The 18,400-nt window shown below is 36.0% G+C and overlaps 1 protein-coding gene across 1 annotated transcript in view; it reads left to right on the forward strand.

Annotated features, from left to right (window-relative positions):
- Positions 1 to 15,579: 15,579 nt before the first annotated feature.
- Positions 15,580 to 18,400, forward strand: part of LOC123549274 (tyrosine-protein phosphatase non-receptor type 1-like) — a 33,558-nt gene continuing 30,737 nt past the window's right edge. Inside the window, exon 1 of the mRNA XM_053545530.1 lies at positions 15,580 to 15,735. Coding sequence (XP_053401505.1) covers positions 15,667 to 15,735 — 69 coding nt within the window. The 5' untranslated portion in view covers positions 15,580 to 15,666. The remainder of the gene's footprint in view (positions 15,736 to 18,400) is intronic.

Below are 18,400 nucleotides of genomic sequence, written 5' to 3' on the forward strand. Positions count from 1 at the left end.
GTCTAAAAAAAAATAGGAATACGTTAAATTTGAACACTTTTTGTAACGTTTTGTAACGGGACGTCTGTACGTTAACGTTGACGAATAATGCATTATTCGCAATATTGAGAGACAAAGAACACGATTCATCTTGTACTTTTACATCTGTATCCTGTAAGAATATTATACCCCGTAATGCCATGTAAATGTGGCAGATGAATGTGTTCAACAATGCTAGTATTGTCTTTGAAAGGTGACGCGAGAATATGTTGTTGTCATTGTTTGTATTCATAGTGCAAAAGTGATTGATAATTTTAAGCTTATTGAGCATAACATACATGCATGCGATATGCGCTAATTTATCACAAAGCTGCGTATGTGTTTGTTTACTTTCAGTCGCATAACAGAAGACTGTGGAAAACAGGCTGACATTCTGCAAAAAGAAAGTAATTATTTAAATGGCAACCAACCTGCATCGCGTATTGTCCCACGGAATGTTCTAATTACATGCCTTGTCTGTCCGTACCAGACCCTATGTGTCCAGTTGTTAAGTAAGCCGGACCAGACCGGGTCTAGCAGGGTCATGCGAAATATTTATACATTGTATACATAAACAAGCTACATAAACATCCATATAATAATCTCAAAAAAAAGCTATGTACTGAAATAAATACGCCAGGGTATCTTGATAATTGCTAGAGATGTGCTACTTCCACATACTAGTAAATCAATTAACGCATAGTAAATGCATAAACCTGATGACAGAATAAAGTTACATCTATCCATTCTATAAATAAATGATAATTATACGACCTCTATGGTGCCAGTGCATCATTCTCGATCAGTCCTTTTGGTATAGATATTTTGGTTTGAGTCAAAAATACCAGTTGAGTTTATCATAATTCAATTAATCAGAGATTTAACTGTTACGATAAGTTGAAATATCAGTTGAGACAGGCTTATTTATATGTAGAGGGGTGTTGCACATTTCATTATCCCTCATGAACAGACCAAATCAAACCTAGTCTGCTGTTATGTTGCTTGGTTGCGTTCTATGCGTTCAAAGAAAGTTTTCACAAATTTTAGGCGTTTCAAATTACTAAATGTGCAAATAATTCAGGCACAAATACCATACTTTCACAATCACTATTATGAATTTTTGAAAATTAATGTTTAATGGCCCCTGATCTTTAAAACTGCCATAACTCAACTGACGCAATAATTCTTCTTTCTTATCATTATCATTAATAGTCTTATCAATTCAAGAGTTCATTTTAGGGATTGTCAAACTTTACTAGTAGTCTTATTTCTTCTTATTTATTTTCTCTTGCGGAGTACGTAATGGGGCACTGCCTGCCCGAAGCATGTTGAGTCATTGCAGTCCTTTCTTTACTTTTTGTGTAGAAAAGGGTTATTTAAGTAAGGCTTGAAAGGGACATTTAGGTTGGACTATTAGCTTTTGTACGTATTGTAAATGCACAGACGTAACATTTTCCACGTCATTTTGCTTTGATGAATGCATATATGCACAGGAAATCGTATCTGTGTCCACAGAATTTGTTTTTCTTGTTTCATCCCGTTTTTCATTAACGCTTACTGCAAGCTGATCCCGTATTCGCTAGCAACTTCTGTAATCAGCTCTTAGTTCCAAAGTACGTTGACATTCGATTATGTAGGTTGGAGATGCGACAATACTTTAAGAACTTCAATAAGAATTAATGTTCCTTATTTCTCTGTGTAATAAAGATTGTAATATAATTATGTCAATATTTTTCATAAGCCAACATATCTCGTTAAAGTGTATGCAGCAAAGAAAGCAAGCGTCCAAGCAGATGCATTGTCTAGACGACGACTAGATAATATTTCTAAACTTTTTAATACATTTCTGAATTTCTATGTCACTTTTATCTCTTTTGCATCACGAATCATATAGTGCTTCATAACGATTGCAAGCATAGTGCATCTGTTTGTCATAGAAACGAAGCCTGTAATAACAGCAATGAAAACTGGCAGACCAGTGCTTGGCGGCATTTGGAGATAGCTATCTTTTGAAACAAAGTGGGTCTTCATTAAAAATGAATACAAGTTTCAAGTATTTAAGGAAATATTATAGTCAATCTTAAAAATACAGAGAAAAGATTGTACCTTGCGGACAAGCACATTTGAATAAAACATTTGATACTTCTCTTTGCAAAATGTTTCATGTCTTTTAAACAGGAATAGTCCGTCCCATTTTAATTAACTAATTTCCACAGGCTTTTCCTTTTGAAAATGTTTTATTTCGCATGGTTTGTTTCCTTTATATTTAAACAATAATAAAATAGATCTGAATAACATAAATCTTAACGACTGCATGTGAATAGAAAACGGTTTTATCAAACACCAACACAAGAAATTATTGATAATACTTCCACCCCCAGTAATGATTCATTTCAAAATGCATTTCATACTATGTTTTACAATTTTCTTTACATACCAAAGAAAAAAAAACACACCTGTTGATTTGATATGGAAACCGCCTGCCGTTCAAAAAAAGTATTTTCATAGCGGAATTCGTAATGATATTTTAAAGCGATAGGACAAAAATATTATTCATATCAATCAACAAACAGAGATAACGAAAATTGCATATTTAAAACACAAGAAAATAATACAAGATGGCCAAGATGGCCCTAGGTCGCTCACCTTAGAAACACACCATAACAGTGTAAACATGTTTGACCTAGTGATTTCATGGAAACAAATATTCTGGCCAATTTTAATTAAGATTGGACCAAAAATGCGGTCTCTTGAGTTTAAACAAGAATTTTCTTAGATATGACCTAGTGACCTAGTTTTTGACCCCAGATGACCCATATTCAAACTTGATCTAGATTTTATCAAGGCATTTATTATGACCAAATTTCATGAAGATCAATTGAAAAATACAGTCTCTATTGCATACACAAGGTTTTTCTTTGATTTGACCCATGACCTACTTTTTGATCCCAGATGACCCATATTCAAACTCGACCTAGATTTCATCAAGGCAATCATTCTGACGTAATTTTATGAAGATCAATTGAAAAAATACAGCCTCTATCGCATACACAAGGTTTTTCTTTGATTTGACCTAGTGACCTAGTTTTTTTAACCCAGATAACCCATATTCGAACTTGACCTAGATTTCATCAAGGCAATTATTCTGACCAAATTTCATGAAGATCAATTGAAAAATACAGCTTCTATCGCATACGCAAGGTTTTTCTTTGATTTGACCTAGTGACCTAGTTTTTAATTCCAGATGATCCATATTTATATTTGACCTAAAATTCACCAAAGCAGTCATTCTGACCAAATTTCATAAGGATCAATTGAAAAATACAGCCTTTATCGCATACACAAGGTTTTTCTTTGATTTGACCTTAGACTAGTGACCTACTTCTTGAACCCAGTTGACCTATATTCAAACTTGACCTAGATTTTATCAAGGCAGTCATTCTGACCAAATTTCATGAAAATCAATTGAAAAATAATCCTCTATCGCAAACACAAGGCTTTTCTTTGATTTGACCTAGTGACCTAGTTTTTGACCCCAGATAACCCATTTTCAAACTCGGCCTAGATTTCATCAAGGTAATCATTCTGACCAATATTCATGAAGATCATTGAAAATACAGCCTCTATCGCATACACAAGGTTTTTCCTTGATTTGACCTAGTGACCTAGTTTTTGACCCCAGATGACCCATTTTCGAACTCGGCCTAAATTTCATTAAGGTTATCTCATGAAGATCAATTGAAAAATACAGCCTCTATCGCATACACAAGGTTTTTCCTTGATTTGACCTAGTGACCTATTCTTTGACCCCAGATAACCCATTTTCGAACTCGGGCTAGATTTTATCAAGGCTATCATTCTGACCAAATTTCATGAAGATCAGTTGAAAAATACAGTATCTATCGCATACACAAGCTAAATGTTGACGGACGACAAACAGACGACAGACGACGGACGACGGACATCGAGCGATCAGAAAAACTCACCTGTAGAATAACAATAATAACAAAGCTTACGATATGAATAACAGAACATTGAATAACAATGTCAAACATACAAAAATAATCACACGAACAAGAGTGCCAGAATGTCACAATGTACGCCCGTCACAGCAAATTTCTTTACATTAGCACCTGTATTTGCAAAAGGAATTTCAATTTTGTGGTTGTTTACTATGTTTGTTTAGTAATTATTGTAATTCTTTTGTTTTTCTAAGTCCACAAAATATATCCTTACCAGGTAGAGATACCTTAAAGTACACCTAAAATTTGAAAGTAACATCTATGTTGTACCACAGAAAAGTGGTCTTGGTTACAATGTTGTACAATGTAAGTTATTTATAGTAACAACTAAGGGAAGTTAATCTTTAAAAAAAAGTAACTTCAGACAAAAATACTTACCAGGTAGAGATAAATACAACTCAGAATTGGATGTAACATGCATGTTGTACTACAGGAAAGTGGTCTCGATTTTTCCCTACGACTAGTAATGAAAAAGTTACAATATAAGTTATTTATAGTAACAACAAGGGAAGTAATTCTAAAGAAGGGACCTGCGCATGACACTCCGTCTCATGATGGTGTACAATGGTGCCAAGCTACATCAAAATCCTTCCATGCATGAAGAAGATATGCTCCGGACAAAGCCATTCTTGAATTTGACCTTTGACCTCTAAGTGTGACCTTGACCTTAGACCTAGGGACCTGGTTTTTGCGCATGACACTCCGTCTCATGACGGTGAACAATTGTGCCAAGTTCATCAAAATCCTTCCATGCATGAAGAAGATATGCTCCGGACAAAGTCTGTGGACGCCGCCCGCCCGCCCATCCGCCCATCCGCCCGCCCACCCGCCCGCCAGGGGCGTTCCCATAATACGTCCCGTTTTTCAAACGTGCGTATAAAAAGCGCTTGACATACCATACTCGTTCCCAAATCTTATGAGATCATCAATAGTCAACAGGAACCAAGACCATATTTTGTATTGCCTCAGTTATTTATAACGTTATTTTTCCGTCAGCACTAGGTTTTTTCGGGGAAGTCAAAGGAACGAGCTGACAAAAGCCAGGAACTCAAAACTGAATAAACCACAAACCTGTGAAGATACCAGTGAAAAAGAAAGCCTTAAAATCGTATTGTGAGCGTTCAGTGACGGACAGGAAGAACATACAAAGCATTTTGCCACGTGCCATTTTATTCTGCTTATTAAGTCGTTCGTGCGATCAAATACCGCAGTCACACATACGGTGCGGATAGCTACGTCTAGCCACGGATAGAAACGTAGTAGTCCGTATTGATCCGTACCTGAGCCGTACGGGTTGGTACGGTTTGATACGGATTGATACGGGTTACTACTTTAAGCTACGGCTTAGGTACGGATCGATACGGATTACTACGTTTCTAACCGTTGCTAAACGTAGCTATCCGCGCCGTATGTGTGACTGTGGTAAAAACGAGTTCAACTACAAAATGGCTCAGATTGGCCACTGACTGAAATCTGTCTCGTACCCACTGCAAATGACTGCAACTGACCAGGTTGTTAATTTTATGGAATGAGGATAAACGAAAGCCACGAAAATGAAAAAAAAGAGTCTCATAGCAATCTATCTGAATGTAGATTGAGGGATGACATTATGATAGGGTAAAGTTATCACACTTGTTGCACGCATTCCCGATTGGGAATCAGTAGAAACCATTTCCTTAATCAAATTATTATCAATTCCGAAACATCATGCAGTTTTTATTCTTTAATAAATATCGCCTGACTACGCCTGACAGTGGTGAATTAGATGTCGGATTCTCTTCCAAATAGTCACAATTATCGCAGCCCAATTAGGTCACGTCATATGCATAGGGCGTCATGATTTTGGGCTAAGAATGACACGAAATAAATCTTTAGAAATGATTTTCATCTCAAAGTAGTTAAACTGTACTGTAGTTAAACGGTTTTATCTTGACAACTGTAAATAGGGTAATTTATCATTGTTATGAAATTTGATTGACAAACAGAGAAAATAAATTTAAGAAATAAACTCAAAGTAGTACATGTAGTTTCTTTATTTGTTTTAGAACATGTGTCCGGGATAGCATAAAGTACATTACCATGATCATGAACATTTATATTTTTTATTCCAGTTGAAAAGTCATAGCAAAACTTTTCATATAATGTCGAGGTATTAAAACTATTTTTCAGATAAAACCGTATTGAAAAATGAATATCTATGTGGAGGTAAGAAAGTCGATCAAGAAATTAAAAAGTGTAAATACGTGTCAAATGACACGACAAATATACTCTTGATAATTTGGTAATGAATGTAATTACAATTACGTCAAGAAACATCTTCTGTAACGTACATTCTAGCATAAAACTGCTGTTCTTGTCACTTTTCGGGGGTGTTTTAACAGAAGAGAAAACGTTAGAAGGTTATTTTCTGAAATCATAGTTATTTCCTCGTCAGCTCCAACTGCAGTTGCAGTTTTAACGTATTATGAATGCACTCAAATTTTATACTGCTTCAGACGGAAAATAATCCGAACTGTTAGCAACACAGATAGTAACTAATGAAGAGATTTCGAGGGTTGAACGGAAAACTGTCTTAAATATATTTTTATTTAATATGAATTATGACAGTTTTCTGTTCAGCCCTCGATTTATTGTCTTCAATTGTCCTATTTAGATTTTTTAGCCGATTCATGACATTTTGCAAGGATTCTAGAAATGTAAACGGCCAACGGGGCAAAATTTTTCTCACGCTAATACATGCTTATCACAATTGTTTTTGTGTTTTGATTGTAGATCCAGTAATACTCATTGAGAAAAAACTGAATTATTATGATTTATAGAAAAAAATCTTAACTGGAATTTTAAGTGTTTGGAATTACTCTGAAAACAAATAACAAATGCATTTTCCCAGAGTAAATACAAATTCCTATCAAAAGTTTTGCCCTCAAATATAGCCGCTGATCTCATTTCCGGTCTGACCAATATTTTTTAACTTGCATTGAAAAACCCGATGGAACGGTTGTTTCTATGATGATAAAATGAAAACATATAAAGTTTGCCATTTAAATTTGAATTCCAGCACATATTTTTATTTTAAAGTACAAAAAATGTACTTTAATCAATAAATTGCCTCTTATTGGTCGGTCATCCGATGCTAAGAGCTGAAACAACTGTTTACTGCAGTTCAATGGCAGAAATTTGCCGATTTACAGAAAAGAATGACCGTCTCAAAATTCCACTGGAGGTGTGCTGACGTTCTGCCTGCAAATTTAGACCATTTTATGGTTCTTGATACACTAGGATTGAGTAAACGTACATGCTATGTATGATGCCACAAATGTCATTTTAAAGGTCAGTGTGAGCTTATTAATTCGTCAGAGTTAGATGAGAAAAATCTCATATTTGACTGCGAATTTATGAGTATCTAGTCGCAAAACAAGATGTATAATTTTATGATACATTTCAGTATTGCCTGTGTCTGCAGTCAAAAATTGCTATCATGACAGATTCATTTATTTTCTAAACAGAGAGAGATGTGAATGATGTACTCACGGCTTGTGTTGTAAAACTCGGCTTCTTGCTACAGAAAAAATGATGAAAACCTTTGAATCGGTTACCTACATAAGAAAAACATAAGATCCAAATCTTATGGTTTGATCGATATGATTCGTCAAAGATTCAACGGAAGTCCTGCAAAGAAATTAATTTCTTACATAGATCTGAAGTATGTCTGAATTTTTAAGTTATAGTTGCGTTTTACTAAAGCAAGTGTGGTGGCCATCTTTATTTATTATTTTTATGTATTTATTTGTTTATTTTTGTTGAATGTCTTGAAAACAACTCTATAGAGAATAACTCAAGAAACATTTCTGCCAAATTACTTTGAAATGTTGCCTGCAGATTCAGGCGGGAACAGGCAAAACTAGTTACGACATATGGCGGACAGGTTTAAGACAAATACAAAGTTGGCTTGAACAATTCTGGTATAGGTCAGCCAATGAACATTTCTGTGAAGTTATTTTGAAATTGTTACAGTCGTCTCTGACGGGAATGCTTGCTCTACATGCATGTAGGGAAAAGTGAAGACGCCCTCAAACCGGCCATCTTTCCGGCGTATCTATATAATTTAAACATTTTTTGTAGATTGTCACCATGGAAACAATGAGTACAATGAAAAATGCTTTATTGGACCTTTCTAAATAATAACTGAAACATTTAGAATTACAGTGTTTCCAAATTTTCGTTGTTCGTTTTATATGAATATACTCGCCACTCAGCAGTATTGGGAAGAAAACTTTAAAAATGTTCCATTACGACCATCCGTATACAACCTGGAGTTAATAACAAAGCAAACTGAATTTACTCATCAGCTCATTAATCTGAAATGTCTTGTTTACATTTAGTCATGATCCGGTACCTGTTTCTCAGACAGGAAGATTAAAGGTGTTCATGTTCATTGTTTGAGCCGCGCCATGAGAAAATCAACATAGTGGGTTTGCGACCAGCATGGATCCAGACCAGCCTGCGCATCCGCGCAGTCTGGTCAGGATCCATGCTGTTCGCTAACGGTTTCTGTACTTGCAATAGGCTTTGAAAGCGAACAGCATGGATCCTGACCAGACTGTGTAGATGCGCAGGCTGGTCTGGATCCATGCTGGTCGCAAACCCACTATTTTGGTTTTCTCATGGCGCGGCTCAATTTTGATATAGATATTGTATGAGTTTCTCAGAAACAATAACATCTTTCACCTTGATTCTTCCACGGCAGGGATTGCCATTGAAAAAAAAATTGTTATGAATCAATTACTGTTTGATTCGCTTCATCCGTTTATTGGGTAACTTCGTGATTTGTGGCTTTATTCTTCAAAATCCAGATATACACTACACTTCAGTCGTTGACAGTGGTAGTAAGATCTTTCTGAATTTTTATTAATGTCTAAAATAATATCAAATCTACGGCCAAAGATGTATTTTACCCACAATTTATGAATTCTAGCATTTCGATAAAAAAATGAGACATTTCACAAAACAGTTGCTTGGGAGTGTTGTTTGTATGCTGATTAAGACATCCTGAAGATATTATAACAATCCGCCTACAAATAAAGTCATAATTTATTTATTTAACTTTTGTCATATTGGAAATTATCCCACTAATAATGATAAGCGATCACTGAAAATTATCAAGAATTATTTTTTAAGTCAGTTGTTAAACTGAATGGAATTACAATTTCTACTTCTTTGAAAAGGCCATTTACTGAAATCAGTCCACATTCGTTATGAAATACGGTAGATAAACACTGTCTTCAATGGTCTATGGTCAAGTAAGGCATCTTTTCTGGAATTTCAAGTGGACTGACTTACTCCAAAACTAAACTACAAGAGTTATTCCGAGGACAAATAAGGATTCCTAGCTAAATTTCGTATTTTTGTTGCCATTAAAGACCGGCCAACTGCTTATCTTACTCGTTTATTCAAGTTGATTGGTTGTTTACAGTACATTACATGCAATTAAATACAAATAATTATTATACTTTCTAAATATACTTAGGCCTATAGTAATAAAAAAGATAAGACCTTCGAAATGTTTAGGAAATAAAGTTTTGCACGCCACCTGAATGATGTTCACCATATTTGGTCATATGTTTAAATTTTTTAAATGAAAACAAAGTGTTTTTAAGAAATCAAATGCAAAATTTGGTATGTGCCAAACTATAAATGGCAGCGGTGGGTTATATGTAAGTCGCGCTACATGAAGAATTCCATAGCATGTCATAGTGCGTCAGAGGTAAAATAATATAAAAAAAAATCTTCAAAAATTGCTTATGTTTCAGACAGGTTACATATTACTGATGACGGCGATAAAACTATCGCGCTATAAAAGAGAATTTATATGCATGCATGCTTAATAACAGGTTACTAAGTTACAAACAAACTTTTTTATCTGTCAAAGGGCGTACACCTTGATGAATGGATTTCATTTTTCATTCTAACAGAGAAATCTGATATGAGACCACACGTTCAAAGAGAGACAAATAAATGTGTAAAGTGTACCATGATTCAATGTTTGATACCATTAATTTTGTCGACAATAAGCCAAACTGCTAACAAGTATTTCTTCTGAATGTATGGGGATACCTCCAAGTTCGTCCCATATTCCGCAACTTGTTCCATGATGCGTTCGCACTGCATTCGGTGTGATAAGGTATGCGTCACTTTTTACAGTTGAGCAAACCTGCCGCGACTGAACGCAAATGGCCAATATATCAAATACTCCGTCTCAAAAGTAACACGTGCAACAGTACTTGCCCTACAAAAAAATTGTTCGTGTGTGCATTTATAGAGCACGTAAAAAACTATTGTACTAGGTTTGATTTGAATTAGCAGTTTGATTTTGTTTATTAAATCATGATATAGTAGAATCGTTTTAAACGGAGACTACGAAAATATATGATAAGCCAGGGCATGTCTGACCCGAATATAACAAGATTTGAGCCGCGCCATGAGAAAACCAACATAGTGGGTTTGCGACCAGCATGGATCCAGACCAGCCTGCGCATCCGCGCAGTCTGGTCAGGCTCCATGCTGTTCGCTTTAAAAGCCTATTGGAATTGGAGAAACTGTTAGCGAACAGCATGGATCCTGGCCAGACTGCGCGGATGCGCAGGCTGGTCTGGATCCATGCTGGTCGCAAAGCCACCATGTTTGTTTTCTCATGGCACGGCTCATTTATATATTTATATTATATATTTAAATCTGAATAACCAAACAGATTACTACACTCCCTACTACGTACCTTCAATGAAAATAGTTGAAGGTCATTAACCGAATAAATCCACATTCTTGGTGAAACAGAGTAGATAACTAATGAACACATTCATTGTCTCCAATTATCATATTTAGATTATTTAGCGGATCTATGACATTTTGCGGGGCTTCTGGAAATGTAAACGACCGATGAGACAGAATGTGAAATACTTTCTCAACCCTCTAATATATTTGCGTGCATATCACAGCTGCTTTGTATGTTATAAAGGTAAATATAGAAACATTTTGAGAAAAAAAAATGGAAGAAAACAATTTCACATTGTGAATCCCGCGATTTATCATAGTTGTATTATTCTCACCTATAGTGCATTACAATGTCATTACTAATGGCGCTATGAATTGAGTTACTGCAATACCATAGTTGTATTATTCTCACTTATAGTGGTATACTATGGTGGTATTTCAATGCCATTACTAATGGCGCTATCAATAAAGTGCTATAGATTGTGGCACTCACAAGAATCAGTTTCTTATTTTTTCCGGGGGCGGGGTGGGTTAGGGGATGGCCTTTATATACAATATTACACATAAATTGAATGGACTCCAGCTTAGTGAATAAAGGGAAAGTACTCCACTATGAGAAAAAGTAGGTTTTCGATAGAGTTCAGTTTCTTTCGTCGATTGCGCGACTTGCGTTTTCGTGTTTTCCTAATAGCTTTTTACGTTTTCTTTTGCAAAGTTACATGTGCATATTATTTAAAATACGGTTAAGTCCACTGCTAAAATATAAGACTTCCGCTTAGGCCGGTAGTTGGGAGTGAGGGCGTGCACATTCATGAACAGTCTTTTGGTTGTATTCTGTGCTTTCAAGTGATCTCCTTGCACAAATTGCAGATTTAATTGCTTGATATTTTATCTTTAAAATTTGGTTACGTGAATGCTTCTATAGATATAAACAGATATGTACTGTAAAATAACACTAAATTCAAAACGCGAAAAGCAACAAGCAAAAAGTAAAGCAAAAACGCAAAGAGAAAAGAAAACAAGAATCATTAAAGAGTTGGAATTTTCATTCCGAGTTTTATATTTTAAAAACGGCTTTACGTTGAGATCTTTATAACTATAAGAGGGTGTGTGGGCCTATATATTTGTGTTTTTAAAGCATGAAGAAAAAAGGAATAAAACAATTAGCAAAACAACGATGCAAAACAAAAATGCAGAAAACAAATTGCAAAAAGCTTCTCGCACCGGAATTCAACAAGAACCTTGTTTTGCCATGCATACATGTATACTTAATAAATATCAAAATTAAAATGATTTCAAAATCCAACACTTAAAACGTAAAGAACTTAATTTCATGGAAAATACTTTTCAGGAAAGTAGTTTGATGTTGGTCTACAAAATAGACCATGGGCAGTCAAAGTTTATGCCGAATAGTTATGATTCATTACAATGGGTACACTTTACGTACATGAAGTCGCACAACGGCTATTCTGGTGTCCAAATTATATAACAGATAGGTAGTAAACAACTAATCTTGGTTAAATAAAAAAAAAACTAGCCGTCTCGAACCACCAGGCAACAAAATAGTAAAATTCACCCACAGAAACATTGATTTGTAACAAAGAATGCGTATGTCCGATTCCTTGCTTTTAAAATTCTAGTCTTTGCCCCTGATCAACACAGAACACCGATAACATTGAGATGGCGATGCGCCATGCAATACTGGCAAAGGTAAAATGATTACTGCACGTATTCCAGTGTTTCCAAAATGCTAGAATACCCTGCTGGAATAGGGAATGGTCTGTCTCATCGCATTATTGTCATGTACAGCTTGGATTCTTTCAATACAATACAATACAATACAATACAATACCAATACCAATACCAATACCAATACCAATACCAATACCAATACGTTTTATTTTGAGTCGACAAAAAGATAACATTACAAAACATAAGCTCTGGAGAACTTTTGAGCCGACTACAAAACAGTTAAAACATTTTTAAGCAGACTGTCTCAGGTGTATATGCCTATCTGGCCTAAACTAGCAAAGGATTTTAATAACATTTTAATTCTCTCACTTCTACTTTATTTATACATGACATCTTCATTTATTTCACTCTCTCAGTGTCTAATAGGACGTTCCTGTTAGTACTCTGATATTTCCCTCGACCACCAATCATAGCACACACTCAACTTCAAAACAGCTTTATACATCGGCAACAAACGTCTTGCTGCAGATGAAGCCTTTCTCGTGTGCATACCACTCGGAAGGGAGTTGTGACAGTGCCTGGTAGGTAGGTAGCAGGCATGTAACATGAGTAAGTAGTTGGTAGGTAAGTAGTTCTAAGGGTAAGTAGGTGACTTTATGTACCACTTAGTTGACTTTAAAAAAGGGTGAAAAGGTTCAAGCTTCCAATTATAGACCAGTCTCATTGACATGTATAACTTGCAAGCTATTAGAATCATTGTGGTCAGTAATATCTTGGATCACTTAGACAAATTTAGACTGGCTCCCGTCCCTATGTTTGTTCTTATTTACATATATCAGTTTTCTTCATTAAGAGGGAAGTAACTCCAGAAGGTTGTTTCTACATTGAGATTTTTTATTGCCCCTGGCTCCGAACATAGGTTCAGCCATCAGATAAAATTGATCTATTTTAGAGGCTTAAAATTTTCTAATAAGATGTTTCCTGTCTTTATATAAAAAATAACCATGCAGCCAGGGAGCCAGGCTAAGACAAATTTAACATCCTGGTGGACAACCAGCATGGTTTTCGTGCCCGGCGGTCTTACGAGACCCAACTTCTGGGTTTTATTCATGACTTAGCTAAATCGGTACAGCGAAGCCAAGCTGATGTTGCCATCATGGACTTTAGCAAAGCATTTGATGTAGTTCACCATGGCCGGCTCTTATTAAAGTTAGATAATTATGGCATCAGGGGCCCTGCACATTCCTGGATCAAAGCTTTCCTAGGATATAGAACACAAAGGGTGGTGGTAGATGGGGCAAAATCTGGTTTGGCTCCTGTTATACTAAGCGTCCCTCAGGGGTCCGTCCTGGGACCTCTACTATTCCTGCTCTACATAAATGACCTACCAGGTTCTATATCTTCCAATGTGCGTCTTTTTGCAGATGACTGTGTTATCTACAGAACAATTAAGTCACACCCAGGCAAACTCAGCTCAGCTGCAACGAGACCTTAACAGTCTGTCATTATGGGAGCAGAAATAGAAGATGTCCTTTAATGTGAGCAAATGTCGTATCATGCATGTCTCTAGATCCAGAAAACCAGTAAATACTGTCTATAACTTACATGATCAGCCTCTGACTGTTGTCAGTCAAGCTACTTACCTAGGAGTAGAAGTATTTTCATCTAACTTATCTTGGTCCCCTCATATAAACAAAATATCTAGTAAAGGATGTCAAAGTCTTTGTTTCTTAAAACGTAATATACATTCTGCTAAGAGTAGTACCAAAACAGCCGCCTATAACACCATTGTTAGACCAACATTAGAGTATTGTTCCAGTGTTTGGGATCCTTATCCTCAGAAGGATATAGATATTAATTAGAAAACATTCAGAGGCAAGCTGCGAGATCTGTAGTAAATAATTATAGCAAGACCCCAGGCACATGCAGTCACAAATATCCTAACAGATTTAAGTTGAAATTCCCTCCAATCCAGAAGGAAATATAGTAGGTTGGTTTTATCTTATAAAATGGTTCATAATCATGTTGATGTCGATCTTAAACAATATGTCGTTCCAATCACAAGACAATCTAGACATTACCATCACTTAGCTTTGCAAATACTTTGTACCACAGTTGACCACTACAAATACTCATTCTTCCCCAGAACTGTGGTAGAATGGAACATCTTACCATCTCATGTAGTCAGTGCTGAAACAATCTTCGAATTCAAATCAGCACTTGCTGCATCGATGTTCCAACCATAATTACTATATATAGGCCTACTTGCTTTTACCCTGTTTTTAAACCAACTAATATTTCTCTTTTCCTGCACAACAGCTTATGTATGTACATGTTTTTACATTTAGGGCTATAAGGTGTTAGGTATTGCACCTTTTTATCACCAACTGTCAGGGAGTACTAGGTGGATTCGTTGAGTAGCTTGGGAAACCTGATAGTCTTTCACTTTTTAACCCCCCACGAATGGCCAACATGTATCAGCAATTGAACAAGGCCATTATTATAAAAGAAGAAGAAGAAGAAGAGGTGAACCGTGCATAAGGGATTTACACCTGACACGCTAAAGAACCAAGGAATCTCCTGAAACTGGAGCATCTGTATTTTGCACTATCCACCCATTAAAAATTACTACAGTAACAGTCCAAATAATAGGACGTTTCGGGACAGCGTGATAACTTTTGACTGTCGCTGTCTCCGTCACGTCCAAACTTATTCTGCATATTTCTGTTAGGAAATCCGCAATGAAATCTGTTGGGGACGTTTTCTGGTACATGTACAAAGTATTTGTAATGATTACATCTCCGATAGTGAAGTAGGAGCCGCCCATACGGCCTAACGGTGGGGAGTATAAATAAATTTACATACAAATCCTAGTGTAGGTAAAGACTACTGATTCTAAGGTATTACACGTTGTATCTTTAATAGTGCTCGCTCATATCACAGCGTAACATTTTTTCACAAGACAATCATTTTTGCTAATTGAAACGTGTTTGAATTTAAAAGAGACGAATATTATTGAGTACGCATCATTTTCTTTGATAATTTTGATTGGTTTATCTGAGAAAGCATTGTCCAATGAAATTTCATTTCCGTCGAAGATAGGAAATATGGCGACCTACGCACTTGACTGAAAGGAAGTTCGACATATTTCCTTTATACTTCCGCAATGTCGTCAAAAATCGAAAGGGAGTTTCATGAATATGAGTCCCATCATCTATGGCCTCAAATTTACCAGGTAATAAGGAAGTTTACCTCAATGCTGCTTGATGCCAAATTCGATTTTCTTGACTCGTCCCCAAAGGATCCGGGTTATAATTTTTTGCTAATGTGGTCACTTTTATTAAAGTAAAGAATTTCAGATGAACTTTTCGTCAGAATAAATGTTTCAGCTGACAGTTTGCATTATCCGAAATAATCCCTTTTAATGAAAACCACCACCATTGGCTTTAATAGCAGGCCGGTCACATTGCCCGATTGGGCTTAAAAGTCGAGTCATTGTAGACCAAATTATGTGATGACAGATGTGGCCATAATGTCACACTTCAAATAAATTTAACCCCGATCAGGCAATAATAGTTCGATTGGGCTTTTAAGCTCGGCTGGGCAATTAGTCCAAATAATAGGATGTTTCAGGACAGCGTGCCAGGAAATATCTACCCTGACACCTTTCCAAACACTAGGAACATTTTAACCTTATATATGCCAGGACAGATGTTTATAAGTCTAGTTTCATAACTTATACACTACGCGATTGGAATTCTCTACCACACGAACTCATTCAGAGCTACAGAACCTCAGAAAAACCAGTGGATTTATTTATTAGTTGTATCAAAAAGTTGGACTTATTATAAGTTCCCAACACTTGGCGCAGGCGCGGTGAGAAAATGTCGATGAGATGTATCACCGTAAAATATCAAGATCAAGCGTGATAAGTTTTGACTGTTGCTGTCGCCGTCACGTCCAAAGATATTCTGCATATTCCTTTTAGGGAATCCCCAATGAAATCAGTTGGGGACGTTTTCTGATATATGTACAAAGTATTTGTAATGATTACATCTGATATGGAATTTTTGTTGACATTAAAGCATAAACTTGCCTCACTGACATTTGATAAATGTATATATTTTGTGTTTTGTTTCTGCAATTCAGTGTCACCGGCAGTCTGCTGTTTACTGAAACCGGTGTCAGGGTAGATATTTCCTGGCACCTATCACATATTTTCGAAGATTTAAGTCTCTTATTTAAAATTATGATTCAGCCCATTTGAAGTTTCTACATGAATATAATATTTAATTTATCAAAGCAAGTAAATCTGACCAGAAGTAGGCCTATATTATGACTTTTTTTGATTTTTATGGCCCCGAAGGGAGGCATACTTGTTTTCAACTGTCCGTTTGTTAGTTCGTTCGTTCGTCACAACGTTAACTTTTTGCATGAAGGCACTTTACACGCGAACCACTGCACCCAGGACCTTCATACTTCGCATGCTGATAGTACTTATTGAGTACTAGACCCCTACTGACTTTGGGGTCACCAGGTCAAAGGTCAAGGCGCTGCGGGGGGCATTTGTCACCATTAGTGACAGCTCTTGTTTAAGGTCTTTGTTTTCCTAACAGTAAAATGCAGATATGGGTAAGACTTAGATGGATGACAGCTGTAGAATATTGGATCGTAAAAATATCTTCCTGATAAGCCAAATGTGTAAGGGCTATCGGCAATGTGACCAGCCTGTTAGAGTGTCTTGAAGTTATAGATATTTATAATTATGTCTTTTAGCAAGTTATTAACTAATGTTTTTATTTCTGGGTCTACATTAATTTGGTGTTAAACCTACATTACCAGACCAGCATGCAACTGCAACATCTACACTTGTGAGAAAATATTGTAGCCTTACTCATTTGGCTTATTGAAATAGTTTTTTTATTATCTGATATTTTGTAGTTGCCAACCTGTATCTGCATTTTACTGTTAAACAAAGATTTTCCTCTTTTTTTTTTTTTAAAGAAAACTTGCTTTAAACATTAATTCATGTAGAAACATCAAATGAGTTGAATATAACGCATAATTTTATGGAAGTGGTAACCAGACCTAGACCCAGAGGTCAGGTAGTCAATATATGTGACAGTACTATTATGATTAACATCATGATTAACAAGGATTTCTGTAAGTCACTTTATTAACTCGACAAGAAAAACAAGCAAGGCCTTATAAAACTTTAAACATGCAAAACTACTTTTATAAAGCCTTGCAAAATTACTTAAGAAAATTAATATCAAGTGTGTCAAAAGAAAACATATAGATTGGAGCTAAACTAAATATATATGGGTAGAGCATTCCAGCATCCGATGGGTCAGAGGATGAAAGAATTTAAGTGCTATTGGGTGCGTGACTGAGATACGACAAAATTTAGGTTCCATGTTTGTATCAGGTAATTGTGGTCAAAGAGTCAAAGTTATACTGGATCTAACACAAAACGATCACCAGTTGAACTCGAAGTATCAAAGGCATTCTTTGTTCATAAAACTGAATGGAACAAGTGTCTTCCTGCCTATGAACGGTTTAGATTCTCAATTCAGTAAACAATAATCCATCATTTTTGCCCACTTGTTTTAAAAGGGATAGATTCTGTTATCAGAATGGAACAATACCATGTAAGAAGGCTCTTTACAGTGCTAAATTTGATGCGGTTAAAATAAATCATTCCATTTTGCCAAGGAATCATAACTGTCACTGACTTCTCACCTTAGTGTTAACACAAATGGATTGATAGGAAGGGATTATGAAAATATTCTAAGGGGTATAAGCTTATCTAAAGAATAGAATATATTGGTCAGAATTATATTTCCCTGTATTTCCCACCGTCCTGGGAAATATGAGTAATTCCTGCTTTAATGCCAACC

This window comes from Mercenaria mercenaria, chromosome 6 (genome assembly GCF_021730395.1).
Source record: "Mercenaria mercenaria strain notata chromosome 6, MADL_Memer_1, whole genome shotgun sequence".
In the NCBI taxonomy this organism is placed as follows: Eukaryota; Metazoa; Mollusca; class Bivalvia; order Venerida; family Veneridae; genus Mercenaria; species Mercenaria mercenaria.